Source organism: Ooceraea biroi, chromosome 14 (assembly GCF_003672135.1).
Source record: "Ooceraea biroi isolate clonal line C1 chromosome 14, Obir_v5.4, whole genome shotgun sequence".
Lineage (NCBI taxonomy): Eukaryota > Metazoa > Arthropoda > Insecta > Hymenoptera > Formicidae > Ooceraea > Ooceraea biroi.
This window is the reverse complement of record NC_039519.1, coordinates 8,653,670-8,672,958: the sequence shown is the minus strand read 5'-3', so window position 1 is coordinate 8,672,958 and position 19,289 is coordinate 8,653,670. Positions and strand designations below refer to the sequence as shown.

General features: G+C 36.9%; 1 protein-coding gene across 2 annotated transcripts in view; it reads right to left on the bottom strand.

Moving 5' to 3' along the window:
* LOC105274784 overlaps nucleotides 1-19,289 on the bottom strand; it is a 29,014-nt gene that overhangs the window by 8,618 nt on the left and 1,107 nt on the right. For both annotated transcript variants that reach the window (XR_003407414.1, XM_026974801.1), the window contains exons 2-7: nucleotides 11,863-12,075; nucleotides 11,373-11,486; nucleotides 10,361-10,843; nucleotides 5,128-9,316; nucleotides 4,861-4,927; nucleotides 1,105-1,179 (exon numbers count right to left, since the gene is read on the bottom strand). Coding sequence is in view for 1 of the 2 variants with exons in the window: in XM_026974801.1 (XP_026830602.1) it covers nucleotides 1,105-1,179; nucleotides 4,861-4,927; nucleotides 5,128-9,316; nucleotides 10,361-10,843; nucleotides 11,373-11,486; nucleotides 11,863-12,003 (5,069 nt within the window). In the remaining variant the exon portion in view is untranslated. The remainder of the gene's footprint in view (nucleotides 1-1,104; nucleotides 1,180-4,860; nucleotides 4,928-5,127; nucleotides 9,317-10,360; nucleotides 10,844-11,372; nucleotides 11,487-11,862; nucleotides 12,076-19,289) is intronic.

The following is a 19,289-nucleotide window of genomic DNA, read 5'->3' as shown; positions in this document are numbered from 1 at the left end:
AAGAGTAATAAATATAGATCTCTCTGCGTTACTGTGCAGCTAAGAATTCACATCGATACATTGTACCTTATCAGAATCAATGATGCATTAATGTCTAATACGTATTATCAATAAATCGATGTGAGCCTAGCGCATTAGATTCAAAAAAATAAAAAATTTCGTAGATATATGTATATATATACAGGGTGTTTCCTAAGTAAGTAGACAAACTTAAGGAGGATATTCCTTGGCTTATTTTAAGAAGAAAAGGTCATAAACATATGTCCTAAACTGCTTTGTTTTCCAAAAAAGTACATCACTGCTTTCGTTCACTTTTCGTTTATTATAGAACAGTTTGTGTTATTGCAAATGAAACAAATGAAAAACAATAGTAACCAAAAAGAAAAATTATAACGAAAAAGAAAATAGTAACTAAAAAGAAAAATAATATCACAGTAACTGCTGAAAATGTCCACCCGCAGCCATGATACACGCCTCGACTCTCCTTTCCATTGATTGACGTACACGCTCAAAAATACCTGGAGTGTTACGTATTCTTTCACGTCCATCTATTATACGATTTCTGAGATCTTCTTCATTTTGAATAGGTGTAGCGTAAACTAAAGATTTAAGCTGTCCCCATAGAAAAAAATCTACTGGATTTAAGTCTGCTATCCGAAAAGTGAACAGTGATGTACTTTTTTTGGAAAACAAAGCAGTTTAGGACATATGTTTATATGACCTTTTCTTCTTAAAATAAGCCGAGGAATATCCTTCTTAAGTTTGTCTACTTACTTAGGAAACACCCCGTATATATACTGAATAAAAAATATCTACAATAGGAATATGTCTAATTTTATAAATTAAGCCATCAATAATAACGATGAGCGTAATCAAATTCGTAAATCACTAGCTTAGAATCCAATAGTTTATTAGTATATTTTCATCTTATATTATTCTTGTACTTGTAAAAAAAAGTAGAAAAAATTGTTTAATGAATTATTATACTTATAATTGGATTTTCCATCAGATACCAAGCTAAGATGATTTTTCAAGTTAACTTTCGTGATTATAGCCTGTAGAATAAAGCTTCTACAACAGGCTCAAAAAAATAATGCAACGTACCTGGTGGTATCCTGTAACTTTGTGTCTATGACGTTCTTGTTCGAACTCTCTTGCCAGCTAATACTTCCTTTCGATCTAAAGAATATATCACGTATATTCAAAATATATCACATAAATATCATCATATATGCACGATCATTACGTAACTATACAGGGTGTCCCGGGTTTTAACCGACAAACTGCGGGAGCATATTCTACTAGTGGAAATAAGAAAAAATTCTTATATCGAGTTTGCTTAGAAATGCTTCATTACAAAGTTATAAACCAATATTGAAAAGAAGTATGAGATAAGTAACAACGGGACATAGTGTGGAATTTGCAAGGTCGAAGATGTTTATGTTACGTGTATTCACGTGTATTCATGTTCACTATGTTGAAACGATTCAGTATGATTGTTACTTTCACAACAGTAGCTGTTAGATTTCAATCGTCGTGTCAACTAGCAATTACTATCAGAATGCCAAAAGTGTTTTCAAACGAGGAATACACCGATGTTCATTTCGTGTACGGATTCTGTGACGGAAATGCACGAGCTGCCGTACGAGAGTATCGACGTAGATTTCCTAACAGGAGAGTACCAGACAGTTCTGTGTTTAGTAATACCCATTTGCAATTACGTAATTTGGGTTCATTTCGACCTATGAATGAATATGACGATGTTCGTTCAGCTCTAAGGCACCGACGACGCTCGGAAAGAATCTTAAATCTTTTTGATAATACTCCTACACAAAGTGTTCGACGTGCTTCAGCTCAACTGCAGATATCACGAAACACTATTTGGAGAACATTGCGTGCTGACGACAGATTCGCATATCATTACACACCTGTACAAGAATGCCTTCCAATCGATTATCAGAAACGAGTCGAATTTTGTAACCGGTATGTGAATGCAGTAGAAAGGGACAATCTTTTCTCATCAATGATATTATGGACAGATGAAGCGACCTTTACAAGACGAGGCATGTTCAATCCTCATAATAGCCATGTATGGGCTCATAATAATCCACATACTGCCAGACGAAGAAACTTTCAACACGAATTTCGATGTAATGTTTGGACGGGTATGCTTCATGACCGGCTTATTGGTCCGTTCTTTTTACCTGACCGATTGAACGGAGAATCTTTTCGAAGATTCCTATCAAACGATTTACCAATTTTGATGGAAAATGTGCCACTGCAGTTTCGCCAAAACAGCTGGATACAGTTAGACGGTTGTCCGTCGCACTATGCTAGACAAGTTAGAAACTGGTTAGACGAACATTACGCTCATAGGTGGATTGGTCGAGGAGGAGCGGTTTTCTGGCCTCCAAGATCGCCCGATTTAACGCCTCTTGATTTTTATTTATGGGCAACTTTAAAAAATAAAGTTTACAGTACAGAAGTAATCTCGCTTGAAGATTTAAAGCAACGAACTACTAATTCAGTTACTGAGATGCAACCAAATTTTCAGGAATGTCGTACCGTAACAAATTCCGTACTACGTCGATGTCTAGCTTGTATCGATGCGCAAGGACAACATTTTGAAATGCGTCACTAAATCATTGCGTAGATAATTTTTATTTTTGTGAAAAAATCCGTTGTTACTTGTCTCATATTTCTTTTCAATATTGGTTTGTAACTTTGTAACAAAGCATTTCTAAGCAAACTCGATATAAGAATTTTTTCTTATTTCCACTAGTAGAATATGCTCCCGCAGTTTGTCGGTTAAAACCCGGGACACCCTGTATAATTAGACATACAGGGTGTCCCGGGTTTTAACCGACAAACTGCGGGAGCATATTCTACTAGTGGAAAGAAGAAAAAATTCTTATATCGAGTTTGCTTAGAAATGCTTTATTACAAAGTTATAAACCAATATTGAAAAGAAATATGAGATAAGTAACAACGGAACATAGTGTAGAATTTGCAAGGTCGAAGATGTTTATGTTATGTGTATTCACATGTACCAATTTTGATGGAAAATGTGCCACTGCAGTTTCGCCAAAACAGCTGGATACAGTTAGACGGTTGTCCGTCGCACTATGCTAGACAAGTTAGAAACTGGTTAGACGAACATTACGCTCATAGGTGGATTGGTCGAGGAGGAGCGGTTTTCTGGCCTCCAAGATCGCCCGATTTAACGCCTCTTGATTTTTATTTATGGGCAACTTTAAAAAATAAAGTTTACAGTACAGAAGTAATCTCGCTTGAAGATTTAAAGCAACGAATTACTAATTCAGTCACTGAGATGCAACCAAATTTTCAGGAATGTCGTACCGTAACAAATTCCGTACTACGTCGATGTCTAGCTTGTATCGATGCGCAAGGACAACATTTTGAAATGCGTCACTAAATCATTGCGTAGATAATTTTTATTTTTGTGAAAAAATCCGTTGTTACTTGTCTCATATTTCTTCTCAATATTGGTTTGTAACTTTGTAACAAAGCATTTCTAAGGAAACTCGATATAAGAATTTTTTCTTATTTCCACTAGTAGAATATGCTCCCGCAGTTTGTCGGTTAAAACCCGGGACACCCTGTATAATTAGACATACAGGGTGTCCCGGGTTTTAACCGACAAACTGCGGGAGCATATTCTACTAGTGGAAAGAAGAAAAAATTCTTATATCGAGTTTGCTTAGAAATGCTTTATTACAAAGTTATAAACCAATATTGAAAAGAAATATGAGATAAGTAACAACGGAACATAGTGTAGAATTTGCAAGGTCGAAGATGTTTATGTTATGTGTATTCACATGTACCAATTTTGATGGAAAATGTGCCACTGCAGTTTCGCCAAAACAGCTGGATACAGTTAGACGGTTGTCCGTCGCACTATGCTAGACAAGTTAGAAACTGGTTAGACGAACATTACGCTCATAGGTGGATTGGTCGAGGAGGAGCGGTTTTCTGGCCTCCAAGATCGCCCGATTTAACGCCTCTTGATTTTTATTTATGGGCAACTTTAAAAAATAAAGTTTACAGTACAGAAGTAATCTCGCTTGAAGATTTAAAGCAACGAATTACTAATTCAGTCACTGAGATGCAACCAAATTTTCAGGAATGTCGTACCGTAACAAATTCCGTACTACGTCGATGTCTAGCTTGTATCGATGCGCAAGGACAACATTTTGAAATGCGTCACTAAATCATTGCGTAGATAATTTTTATTTTTGTGAAAAAATCCGTTGTTACTTGTCTCATATTTCTTCTCAATATTGGTTTGTAACTTTGTAACAAAGCATTTCTAAGGAAACTCGATATAAGAATTTTTTCTTATTTCCACTAGTAGAATATGCTCCCGCAGTTTGTCGGTTAAAACCCGGGACACCCTGTATAAAACGTTTCAAAATTCAAGAATGTAGACGTAAACTCGTAACAGAGACTCGCAAAGGACAAGTGTATAAAACTGTCAGTTTTCTTCCAAGCAGTGACCTTTTGAAATACAAGAATTTAAACTCTGATCAATTACAAATTTTGATTAAACAGTCTTCTGGTTGTAGATTAGATCTACGGGGATATCGGTGAGCACGCGTACCTCGCGTGATCGTAATTACGCTAGGTGAAAATCATGACTCAAATGACTCTTCAATCAAAACTTCTTACGTTTAAAATCTTATGTTTAAAAGTCTACTGCTGAGAATAAAAAAGATAGCATGCACTCTTATGTGCTTAATCTCTTCCATGATGTTTATATTCAAATTTCGAGAGCTACATACGTACGATATGTAGTTGCAGATATTCTCAAAAATTAAAGTAAAACGTTTTCCACAATACCTGTTATCTTTGTCATTATCTTTATTCGTTTCCTTTCGGGAATTGTCGCATATTTCTTGAGTCCGCTCTGTATTCCAGAAAATAATAGACTCAATAAAATTCGGCATAAAGAGTAGTGTTGCCTCTCAGTAATATATTTAAATCATAATTTATTTAAAAGAGAGATATATATGTTATTCAGGATATTATTATTATTAATAATCAAATGAAATAAATTATTATCTAAATATAAATTATTACTTAGGATAAAAATTTGAATCAAATTACCTTTGAGAAGGTTTCTATCACTTTGGCGGTTCTTCTGATCATTGCTAAAATCACATTCGAAGAAGCGATCTTCAGGTTTGAATCCTTTTTCCTTATGACCTTCGTTTTCCTTTCTCTCTCCCTCGGCTTTTTTGTCTTTCGATTGCCAATCATGCTCTTTCCGCATATTATAGTCCGATTTACGCGCGTCGTAATAATTCTCATAACTTCTCGCTTTGTCGGTAGAGCCTTTCATATTTTCGTAATTTCTCATCTTCTCCGTGTATTCTTTTAGATTCTGCTCGCTTTCCACCCAATTCCTGAAATCTCTCTTCGGATGATTGTGCTGCTGTTGCTGTTGATCGTCCATCGTCGGCTTGAATTCGCCGTGACCGTAGTCGAAGCAAAGCGATGACAGTTGCCGTTCCACGTTTGACGAACGAGACGCATGTCCGTAATCGATCACCTTTGTCGGAGCGAAGCCTTCAGCGGTGTACTTTTTATCGATCTCACCGTGATTATAATTGAACTGCTTTTGCACGTAGAATTCTTCTCCGATCCTCGGTTTAGGCTGCTTCGTAAACAAATTAGAACCGTATTTCGGCTCTGAGCCCGTCGATCTCTCGTCAAAGGTATTCGGAACATTTTTGTCGATAGCTTTGTGTTGATCCCCATCGAGCCTTTGGTCATTACCGAACTTGTCCTTCCAAGTATCGTTAAACCCGTATCGTGAACCGTGCCCGACGTCGTCTAACGTTTTCTTATAAGCGTCGCACACGGGCATGCGTCTAGCGTACTCGCTGGCGTTGTCTTGCACTTCTACATCAACATTTCTACCCGAGTAGCTTTTATTGAACTCGTCCGGATTGGATCTTTCCTCGTACTTGGCCTTCTTAGCGGGGACAGCGTCTTCGAACTGTCCTCTTCTGACGAAAGCATTTCTGCGCACGAAATCGTCGCGATCGTAGAAAGGATCGGTTCGATCTGTCGACAGTTTCGAAGCACTTATGTTGCCCACCGGGCCCTGGGCCTTGAAGTCTGACGGTCCGCAAAGACCGTCATTAGAATCTCGAGATTCGAATCGATTGTCGTTGAAGCTCTTCGCTTTACTTTGAAGAGCGTCTTTTGGACCAAACATCGAGGGCGGGACGTCACTGGAGCCAAGAGAACTCGGCGTTCCCTCGTTCGATCTACGTGGAGCTAGAGGTCTTTCGCCAGGAAAATTGAACGGTCCACCGCTATCAAAGAGAGGTCTTTTATCAAACGCCTCGTTTGGTCTACCGAATCTGCTAGGCCCCAGAGGGCCGAACGGCACATCGGCAACACGTCGAGTATCGAAAGTCGCATCGCTCGGCCTTCTGAGTCCATACGAGGCATCGTTCGGCCCTCGCGGACCGAACGGTCTTTCAGGAATCGTTCGGAAATCCGTACAGTCGTTAACGCCCCCAGGCCTGAACGGCAGCCCGAACGGCCCGGGATTCCGTGGAGCAAACGCCGAATCGATTGGGCCCCGCGGCCCTAGCTGCCGATCGCTCGGACCAAATTTTCCACCTCCTTGTGGTCGCGGGCCGGCTTGACCAAATCGCTCGTCTGCAAGGTCTCGAGGGTTGAACTGCTTGTTGAAACCCTCGGCCGATTCCTTGCGATCTCGATTATATTGCTCATCGTTAGATCGCTTGGAATTAAATTCATTGGGTGCGTTAGGATCTGGTGAACCCGATCGTACGCCCATAGGACCCTGTTGGAACGCGCCCGAAGCAGGGCCCATCATTGTACGAGATGATGCAAGATTGTCTCCGATCATCGGCGGGCCCTGGGAACCGAACGGCGGGTCAGGTTTAAACTCCATTCCCCTGGAATCGAAACTGCGATCAAAACGAACGTTGCACCGATCGTCAGTTGATTCTTTCTGGCTTTCATTTAGATCGAGCGGCACGCTTTGGCTCAAATCCGTGGAGATAGGACCCAAATTCGGCAGCTCTGGCGGTGGCTCAATATTCAAGTCTTCCGGTCGTGGATCGTTTTCACCCATGAAAGGCAAGCTTTCAGACTTCTTGTTGTCACTATCGTTGTTCTTTTCTTCAGCGTCGCTTTCCGTTTTATCATCTTGCTGCAAAGAATCATTGCCAGAAGCCTTATCTTCCTCCACGCTCTTTATCAATTCACCCTCACAATTATCATTCTTCGAATTGCCTTCTGCGACAAGATCCATTTGCATGATGGAATTATCGGCTTCGTTGGTTTGCATCACCTTTGCATTGTTTGCATTATCATCAGTTTGCAATGGAGGGTCGGAATTAGCAGTTTCAATGCTTTCAGAATGTTTAATAGGAACTTGAGACTGAATATTGGTTGGTTGAGGTTGATTGGCATCCGAAGAAACCTTTATCTCCATATCTTTTCCTTGTCGTTCATTGCCTATAGGATTATTACGTTTGGCAAAATTGTCCACGGGTCCTTTAAAAGGAGACTCGATGTTGAAAGAGTGACCTCGTGAACCATACATTGGTGAAGGAATTTGTCCTGAATCAGAGGAAGAATGTGGATGAAAATTGGACGGTCCACTTGAAAAAGCCATTAAACCGCTACGATTTGGTAAATTTTTTTGGAAATCGAAGGAGCTTCGAAAGGGCGAATCGCCGGCGATTTTCTTGAAGCTTTCGCTGAGAGAACCGATGGTACTAGATTTGTCAGAATCAACGAAACTGGGTCTAAATACATCCCCCGCGGCTTTCCGCTTTTCCATGAGTTTCTTTAACTCGGGCGGAAGCTCATTCGACGGACTAAACGGAGGATTCCTGTTGAAACTCCGAGGATTAGCGCCAAAGTTATCTCGTCTGTGATCAGGGAGGTCTTTCGATTCGAAGAAATTCGCATTATTCCTACCAAATCGATCGTTCGGACGGAAGTGTTCGCTGTTGGGTCCAAAACGATCGTTGCCAGGAAAGAAACGATCCTTGGGTTCAAAGCGATCGATTCCCATTGCAGGACCGAATCGTTCATCTTTTGAATCGAATCGGTCATTGCCAGTTTCGCGGCGATTTTTATCTATCCCGAGCGGGCCAACCTCGGATTTAAATCGATCGCTCTCAGGACCGATCCATTCATTACCAAAGCGACTAGGGTCTGAACCAAATCGATCATTATTTGGTCCAAATCGATCGTTTCCCAACGGAAACTTGTTATTTCCCATCGAACCCATTCGATTGTTGTCCTCACCGAAGCGAGTATTCCCCGACCCGAAAGAGCTGTTTGCCGATCCAAATCGGTCGTTACCCAAATTGAAATTACTCTGCGGATTCAATTGATTATTTCCGAAATCATTATAATTTCTATCGTCTTTTCTAAAACGTTGCGCTCCGGCCCTGTCATTAAAGACATCGCCTCGCGCGCCAAAAGTATCAGTAGGTTTAAATTGATCCTGTTCGTTCAAGTTTGGATTGGTACTGGTATCTCGTCGTTCTTGATCGTCTCTTCGGAAGTTGGACTGCCCGCCAAAATTATGAATCGATCGATCGTTCGGCATAAAACGCGCATCCGTGTTTGAAGGGTCAGTTGAGCCGAACGAAGGTTGATCTTTTATATTCGCCGGACCTGGTGCTCTCACATTCTGCAACGGTGGTCGATTACCATTAGAGAAATTCGGTGGAGGCTGCGAGAAGTTTGGCGTGATGTTGTGCGGTAGATTTGGTGGCGGTTGTGTGAAATTTGGAGAAACACCAACCATTGGCGCTACAGGCATTGAAGGCATCCCAGGACCATATCCCGGCACTTCCATTCTAGGATTATAATGTTGATTTCCCCATTGCTGCTGATTTTGCCAAGGTAAAGCAACATTAGGCGTCGTCATGTTTGCCTGCATCAAATTTTGCTGCGGCACTTGAGTTGTAGGCTGATTACTAGAATTTGTATTTTCTGGCGGTGGAGGCGGCGGCGGTGGCGGAGGTGGTAGAGGTGCAGCGGCGTTCTGCTTTCCAGTCAAGCCCAAAGTTTTCCCGATACCTAACAGATTATTGATCAATCCCTGATTTTCGGTATTCGATAATATGTTCAGTATTTTATCGTTGCCAGATATATTCTTATTCTTTTCGGCCACGACTTTTGCGGCGGCTTGTTTCTGTTGCTCGCGTTTTTTACGCATCTGTTCGCGTCGTTCTAACAACTTCTCGCGCCACGATGTCCATTTTGCTTCATACTGTTTGTATTGCGTCTGAAAATCAAAGATACCAATAAAAATTATGGTTTAAATTATTTACGGCATGTACACTATCGATGAACTTGATGTCTATTACAGAAATATAAATGTTAATTATTTTTATTTTGAATAAATGCAATTTTTAACGTACAGAACGTACGAATCAACGCTCACGAAGAGTAGAGTTTGAATTGAATAGAAAAGTTCTATACCGTGTTGCAAGTTTCGCAATAATTATCGAGCAATAATTATAAATATTAACGAGGAGATCTTTATAAGCGCGCATTATAAGCGGAGTTGGCACGGTTTTAGAAAATATTTAAAATAAATATTTTCACCAACATGTTGTCCTTCCCCTTGCCGCTCGTTACTAACATAATCCGATCGCTGGTACCTCTCTCGAAAATATCTCGATTAGCATCTTGATGCGCGAGGCGCGTGATTATTTGTTAAACTTCTTACCTCGATAATATCTCGATAATTAACGCAAAACAGTACAAGGACTTTCTATTCCACTCTACCTCACGAGCGTTGATTTCGGACATCTTGCATAGTTCAAAACGTAATACTATAAATCAATTGTTCTTTGTTCGGAGATATTTAAAGTTGTTGGAATTTGTTTATTATCATAGAAAACTTAAACCTTGGACACTGAAAGCCTATAGTGAAAAATTCATTATTTTAAGTATTAAAATGATCGTATATTAAATAATATTTAATACTTATAATAATCATTTTATTTAGGTTTTGTTGATATTCTTATATTATTTTTATTATTCAATTTTTCGATTACAGATATAAATGAGTGACGTACAACATTAAAATCAGCAAATTAAACCTCTTTATTCCACATTTGTCATTTGCTTTTTTTTATCAGAAATTATTTTATCGTCAATTCTATTACGACTTATTGTATATTATATGAAAATCAAGCTCATCGAAAATGTTTTCTGATATTTTGCCATGTAAATAATTAACGTTATGTATTTTGCATTTCAAACATTATGTGTAGATCACAAAAGAAGAAACAAAATATATGAAAGACAAGGTAGTACTTACCTTGTCTGGATGATTAGCGTTCTGTTGTTTCCACTTGTTAAACTGCTCTTCCCACTGTTTGAATTGCTCATCAAATGTCCTCTCAGCCTCGGTCAACTCGTCTTCTTCGGGTTTCAACTTTTTATCACCGCTGGATTCACTGATTACATTATTATCACATTTTTCGGCCGAAATATTCTCTCTATTTTCACCAATTTCGGATGGCAATGGTGGCTGACTCGTAGGCAGAGGTGGGTTTACAGGGTGATTTGTCGCGTTTGGTTGAGGCACTACGTTGCTCGCGGATTCTTTTGCGGGGAATAACGGAAGATTGTTTTGGTGAGGGGGTGGCATAGCAAACTGATATGTATTTGTAGTAGCGGGTGGTAAGGGAGGTCGTGCATCCTCTTTAGGAAGAGGCGGTAGCTGCACATTTGGTGGAAGTTGTGCTTGGCCGGTGAAGTTCATATTCTGTGTCGATAATTGTTTCATCGTCTCTTGATACTGAAAAGAGATTTAGTGTGCATAGAGATTTTTACCATTACTGAAAGCTAAAATCATCACCATTATCATCATCAATTTATATCAAAATATTTTATATTATTTAATGCTAATTTATTGAGTTTTTCTCAATTTTATTACTCAAATTCGATTTAAAAGAAAATCATATTTACAATAAAACTGCTTATATTTATCTGTATGATGCAATAAGTGAAGAAATTTGTAACAAAAATCTTTCTTTTATTCAAAATCTAACTGAGATCAAATATGTAAACTTTTTTGACTTTTACGCATTCCTGTGATAATATAATTAAAATAATTTATATTATAATTTGATATAATTTATATAATTCTTTCCTACAAAATAAGTCACAATAAATCCTGCTAATAATTCAATTATTATTAGCATTAAAAATGTTCTTTAAAGAAGTATATCTGTTTATATGTGTATTTACATGTTAAATATTCAGTTATATGTGCATATAATATATATTATGCACATAAAATATATTACATATTATGCATATAATACCTTATCACCATACTGTGCTTGCCACTGTTGATACTGTTGTTGCCATTGTTGCCACTGAGACCAACCTTGTTGTTGGGCAGCAGCCCATTGCTCCTGTGTGTATCCACTAGGCGTCTAATATAAAAAGATATGAAATATTATATTTAAAATCATGATTATAGTCGATTTATTGATGCCCATAACAGTTTTTATCTCAGTTAAAAGAAAATAATGATGATTGTTACACAAAATTATAAAGTTATATAAACCTACAGTATTTTTAACAATAATCATTATTGCCTTGAATGTGCTTTTCTAAAGTTTTACCCAAGAAAAGGTTTTATTAAAACCACTATTTCCACAAAATCTTTATGCTATCTTTATGTCGTCAACAAACAATACCGTAATAAAACATTGAATTTAATTTCAAGAAAATTGGACTCCGTTAATTGTAATGAATCATTCTACACATGCATTTATAAATACTATCTTTATCTAAATTTGTACTTACTGGTTGATTATAATATTGCATATAGCTCTGCATGAGGGCCATAGGATCTGCGCCTGGTGCTGCAGTGTAATTAACTGGCGGCTGCGGCACTGAGGTCGTAACAGCGCCGGCTGACAACTGCCATTGGTTCCAATTTTGCATTTTGCAAATCCTCTATCAGACTAGCAAGCAGCTAGCTAATCTCTTCTAAAGGCCGCAGTCCGTTCTAGGACGCTATTTCAAGTGTTTAAAGGATATTTATTTATCTTATTTATTCTAACTACAAGTAGACGTAGTATTTTGTAAGATTTTTCGCTAATTTATATCTTACTGCATAAAGACAGTAGATAAAGACAGAATATTTGAGAGAAAGAAAGAGAAGTCTGTCAAACACATGCGACAGAACACTTAACGCATTGACTATAATGCCAGAAGACATAATGGCATGTAAACGTCAATGAATTTTGTATAATCGTACGTATAAATTAAATATAAATGTATTTCTGAAAATAAAACATCTGTAAATAAAGTAAATAATCATTCTGCAATAACGTCTAGAATCTAATATAATATAAATTTTCCGATACATATATACAAGATGTAAGATGTATACATACATTACAATTATATGCATGAGATAAACAATTGCATCGTAGACGCAATTTGTGAAAAGTTGTTAAAATAATCGTGGTAAAGTACAACTCTCAGAATAGTATCACATTTTGACACGTATATAAAAGTATATATGAAAACAATTGCGAATATGCATATCATCAATAAATTGATAAACCATTAATATATGTATATTTTGTTTTTGCTGATTAAATCAGAAATATATTCTGATCCGGTTATTTCAATTTCAATTCGATATAGTATGCAGCAAGATAGCGCAAAATAAATAGAAATTAGATTTTGTCTACGAAAAGCTCGGAAAATCTGCAGTTAACGTTTGTAACTGCATTTGTAACTTGGTATATAACGTATTAAGTCGACAAATGTTGTGATATAATCTGCATCCTGTAACGCTTTAATAAATTTATGTTATAAATATTAACAAATATGTAGTTAACAAATACCATTTTAGAGAAAACATTCTCTGTTAAAAATTGTTCGATTTTAAAAGAGACATATTGGGTTGGCCAAAAAGTAATTGCGTTTTTTTCCAACAGATGGACATACATGTCTTCAAATGTAACTAACTTCATTCTAAACCGCAAATTCATTATGTAGGTTAACAACTCACAGTTCAAGCTTGTTTTACAAAAAGAAAGTACACGATTTCGTTAACAATTGTTTGCTTGCCGTCGATTTCAAAATGGAAAATCAAAAAGAACATTTTCCTCATATTTTCTTTTATTACTTCCGAAAAGGGAAAAACGCCGTGCAAGCTCGTAAAAAGTTATCTGATGTATATGGCGAAGATGCTTTAAAGCTGCGACAGTGTCAAAATTGGTTTACTAAATTTCGATCTGCAGATTTTAATGTGAAAGATGCACCACGCTCAGGAAGGCCAATCGAAATTGATGATGACAAAATAAAGGCACTGATCGATTCCAATCGGCGTTTAACGACACGAGAGATTGCTGAGAATCTTAACGTATCGAAATCGAGTGTTGAAAAGCATTTAAAACGACTTGGATACATTAGTAAGCTCGATATTTCGGTACCACATGAGCTGAAAGAAATTCATCTCACTAAGCGTATTGACATCTGCGATTCTCTTTTGAAACGTGAGGAAAATGATCCATTTTTGAGACGTATGATAACGGGCGACGAAAAATCGATCGTCTACGACAACGTCAAACGAAAAAGATCGTCGAGCAAGCGTGATGAACCTGCTGAAAGCACTTGAAAAGCAGATATTCACCAAAGAAAGATTATGCTGTCAGTCTGGTGGGACTTTAAAGGTGTTGTGTATTTTGAGCTGCTTGCAAGGAATCAAACCATTCATTCAGACGTATACCGTCGTCAACTGGATAAAGTAAATGATGCCATCAAACAGAAACGTCGAGAATTGGTGAATCGCAAGGGTGTTGTGTTTCACCACGATAACGCTAGACCACGTACAAGTTTGGTCACTCGTGAAAAATTGTTGCAACTTGGATGGGATGCGTTACCACATCCACCATATTCGCCAGACCCGGCACCATCAGATTACCATTCGTTTCGTTCTTTGCAAAACGCCTTGAATGGTAAAACCTTGACTGCTGATGAGGATATCAAATCGTTGTTGGAATTGTTTTTTGCTGAAAAAGATAAGAACTTTTTTGAGCGCGGAATCATGAAGTTGCCTGAAAAATGGCAAAAGATAATCAAACAAAATGGACAATATATTGTTTAATAAAGGTTTTGTTTCCCATGAAAAATTCGCCTTTTATTTATATAAAAAAACGCAATTACTTTTTGGCCAACCCAATATTATATATATTATATATTATATATTATATTAATATATATTGGGTTGGCCAAAAAGTAATTGCGTTTTTTTCCAATAGATGGACATACATGTCTTGAAATGTAACTAACTTCATTCTAAACCGCAAATTCATTATGTAGGTCAACAACTCACAGTTCAAGCTCGTTTTACAAAAAGAAAGTACACGATTTCGTTAACAATTGTTTGCTTGCCGTCGATTTCAAAATGGAAAATCAAAAAGAACATTTTCGTCATATTTTGTTTTATTACTTCCGAAAAGGGAAAAACGCTGTGCAAGCTCATAAACAGTTATCTGATGTATATGGCGAGGATGCTTTAAAACTGCGGCAGTGTCAAAATTCGTTTACTAAATTTCGATCTCGAGATTTTAATGTGAAAGATGCACCACGCTCAGGAAGGCCAATCGAAATTGATGATGACAAAATAAAGGCACTGATCGATTCCAATCGGCGCTTAACGACACGAGAGATTGCTGAGAATCTTAACGTATCGAAATCGAGTGTTGAAAACCATTCAAAACGACTTGGATACATTAGTAAGCTCGATATTTGGGTACGACATGAGCTCAAAGAAATTCATCTCACTAAGCGTATTGACATCTGCGATTTTCTTTTGAAACGTGAGGAAAATGATCCATTTTTGAGACGTATGATAACAGGCGACGAAAAATGGATCGTCCACAACAACGTCAAACGAAAAGATCGTGGAGCAAGCGTGATGAACCTGCTGAAAGCACTTGAAAAGCAGATATTCACCAAAGAAAGATTATGCTGTCAGTCTGGTGGGACTTTAAAGGTGTTGTGTATTTTGAGCTGCTTGCAAGGAATCAAACCATTCATTCAGACGTATACCGTCGTCAACTGGATAAATTAAATGATGCCATCAAACAGAAACGTCGAGAATTGGTGAATCGCAAGGGTGTTGTGTTTCACCACGATAACGCTAGACCACGTACAAGTTTGGTCACTCGTGAAAAATTGTTGCAGCTTGAATGGGATGTGTTACCACATCCACCATATTCGCCAGACCCGGCACCATCAGATTACCATTCGTTTCGTTCTTTGCAAAACGCCTTGAATGGTAAAACCTTGACTGCTGATGAGGATATGAAATCGTTGTTGGAATTGTTTTTTGCTGAAAAAGATAAGAACTTTTTTGAGCGCGGAATCATGAAGTTGCCTGAAAAATGGCAAAAGATAATCAAACAAAATGGACAATATATTGTTTAATAAAGTTTTTGTTTCCCATGAAAAATTCGCCTTTTATTTATATAAAAAAAACGCAATACTTTTTGGCCAACCCAATATTATATATATTATATATTATATATTATATTAATATATATTGGGTTGGCCAAAAAGTAATTGCGTTTTTTTCCAATAGATGGACATACATGTCTTCAAATGTAACTAACTTCATTCTAAACCGCAAATTCATTATGTAGGTTAACAACTCACAGTTCAAGCTCGTTTTACAAAAAGAAAGCACACGATTTCGTTAACAATTGTTTCTTTGCCGTCGATTTCAAAATGGAAAATCAAAAAGAACATTTTCCTCATATTTTGTTTTATTACTTCCGAAAAGGGAAAAACGCCGTGCAAGCTCATAAAAAGTTATCTGATGTATATGGCGAAGATGCTTTAAAACTGCGGCAGTGTCAAAATTCGTTTACTAAATTTCGATCTCGAGATTTTAATGTGAAAGATGCACCACGCTCAGGAAGGCCAATCGAAATTGATGATGACAAAATAAAGGCACTGATCGATTCCAATCGGCGTTTAACGACACGAGAGATTGCTGAGAATCTTAACACATCGAAATCGAGTGTTGAAAACCATTTAAAACGACTTGGATACATTAGTAAGCTCGATATTTCGGTACCACATGAGCTGAAAGAAATTCATCTCACTAAGCGTATTGACATCTGCGATTCTCTTTTGAAACGTGAGGAAAATGATCCATTTTTGAGACGTATGATAACGGGCGACGAAAAATCGATCGTCTACGACAACGTCAAACGAAAAAGATCGTGGAGCAAGCGTGATGAACCTGCTGAAAGCACTTGAAAAGCAGATATTCACCAAAGAAAGATTATGCTGTCAGTCTGGTGGGACTTAAAGGTATTGTGTATTTTCAGCTGCTTGCAAGGAATCAAACCATTCATTCAGACGTATACCGTCGTCAACTGGATAAATTAAATGATGCCATCAAACAGAAACGTCGAGAATTGGTGAATCGCAAGGGTGTTGTGTTTCACCACGATAACGCTAGACCACGTACAAGTTTGGTCACTCGTGAAAAATTGTTGCAACTTGGATGGGATGCGTTACCACATCCACCATATTCGCCAGACCCGGCACCATCAGATTACCATTCGTTTCGTTCTTTGCAAAACGCCTTGAATGGTAAAACCTTGACTGCTGATGAGGATATCAAATCGTTGTTGGAATTGTTTTTTGCTGAAAAAGATAAGAACTTTTTTGAGCGCGGAATCATGAAGTTGCCTGAAAAATGGCAAAAGATAATCAAACAAAATGGACAATATATTGTTTAATAAAGTTTTTGTTTCCCATGAAAAATTCGCCTTTTATTTATATAAAAAAAACGCAATACTTTTTGGCCAACCCAATAAAATGGCCGTTTCGGTTTGATTTCGGATTTCTTCGACAAAAATATTTTAAATGTTTAAAATAGTACTAGATACTTATTTTTCCAATTGTACATATATATATTTTTTCTGAAATTCAACGACATACTTCAATTGAATCAATTGATACTTTTGGATTTCATTATACCGGATGTCTCAAAATCACCAATAATAATTTTAAAGACAGATTCTAAGGAAAATTCTGAAACAAAATTTCTAATACGAAAATATTGAAGCTAATAGTTTTCAAATTGGAAGCGATTAAAGTTTACTAATGGCAGAGCTGAAATTTCGCGTACTCAGTATTATATTTATAGTTATATTAAACACTTAAACTGTCACCTGAGTGCGCAAAATTTCAGGTCCGTCATTAGTGAACTTTAATCATTTCTTATTTAAAACCTATAATATTATAGCAACTTCGCAGCCTGTTCGCATCAGTATTTTTATCTTAGAATGTTCCATAGAGATCCTTAAGATCTTTCCTTGAGACCATTAAATTATTACCAGCGGTTTTGAGATACTCTGTATAAAAACTGTAAATCAAACTATGTGCGTAAGATGTTGGCTTATTAAACATGTAATGAAATAAAAATATAAAATAAAAAAACTAATCACAGGACTAATTTAACGTCCTCCATGTGGACGGCAAAGTTCGCCAACTAGTTTTAAAGCGGCAATCTCGTTCGGTACCTTGATCGTGTCACTTGATCGGCACATGCTCAGATTGCATTTGTCTGATTGATCACAGGTTACAAAACAACTTCCACTACAATATATCGGACGATGTAAATTATTAAGTTAGGTTAGATTGCGTCAGGTTAGGTGAAATGCACAGCATACTTATTGATTGCTTATACCAGCACCGGTCCGTACTGGTTTGTACAAGTACACGGCATCACGAAAACATATCGATTGTCCGCTTTTCTTTACAGTTCTTTTTCCCGGTCGATTGTAAAGTGACTTTTCCTTCGAGAATATCGAGGAAGATTATCGCACGCTCGAAGTTGTATATCATTATATAACAAACATTAAATTGCAAATTTATGCAACACTTTGCATTTAGATAACATAAAAGAACTAATAGACTATTTCTATTCCTTTCCTGGTGATAAATATTGAATAGAAAAAATAATATAGAGGAGAATCCCCTATTACGAGATAATGGGGTTTCTGCTAAACTAGTGAGCACCATTTGTTAGTTCCACCATGAACTTATTACTCTTGGTGTAAAATGTATTTAGTGAAAAATTCATTGTTCGTTATTGCGTTTAGCCCTTGCAAGAAAAGATTTGTGAAATTGTGAACATGTCAAAGGAACTTGAGGTAAGTCTGTAAACCTTGTTTATTATATAATAAGGAAATGGTTGGCAATAAATTCAGTATGCAATGATAGAGTAGAATCATAGTAACAGGAAAATACGCAATTTGTTGAATTGCTTAATTGTAGAGGTTAGATTTCATGATCGCGGAACCGCTAGGCGTGTGGCTCGTATAATGAGACATTCAGGGTACTCTTAATATGAGATAATTATTGCTCGAATATGAAGATTATGTAGTGTAATAAAATGAAAGAAAATACTACTTAAGGTTAGAGAAAAGTTAATACGAATTTATATTACGAATTTTTGTGTATTTAATTTTTATAGAATCTGACTATGGAGGTTAGAGGTTCGAGGAAGCGTCGACAGTGGAATCGTGAAGATTTGGCGAAGGCTGTGGCAGCAGTATTTTTATAAAACTATCTAATAAAGTTTTTTACTTGCAATACTGATGTATTTTGCACTTTTAACACCGATTTCTCAAGGTATCTTATATTAGGAGCACACTTTCTCGATCCTGCGTAAAGTTCTTTTTTCAAATTTTTTTACTTTTCAGAAAAAATAATATTTAAATTAGATTTTTCATTTGACCAACCTAAAGCTTATTAAATTCTCTTCAAGATAACGTATTAAATTTTTAAATTCTGCCTATAGATTTCCTTACATTCGGCAAAATCGATATGGTATCTCATAATCGGAGACTTCCTCTATATTATTTTATTACATCATTATTATTGATTTACTGTATTACAGTTTACTGAAATATCTATTTCGATTTATCTTTGATGCTACGCATCGTTTACTTAACGCTTAATTAGGTATCACACATTCGAGACGTTATCGCGTCTCTTCGTGCGATCTCTACTCACCGATCACGTAAAGCTCTTTTTTCAAATTTGTTTAATTTTCAGAAAAAATAATATTTAAATTCGATTTTTCATTTGACCAACCTAAAGCTTATTAAATTCTCTTCAAGAGAACGTATTACATTTTTAAATTCTGCCTATAGATTTCCTTACATTCGGCAAAATCGATATGGTAT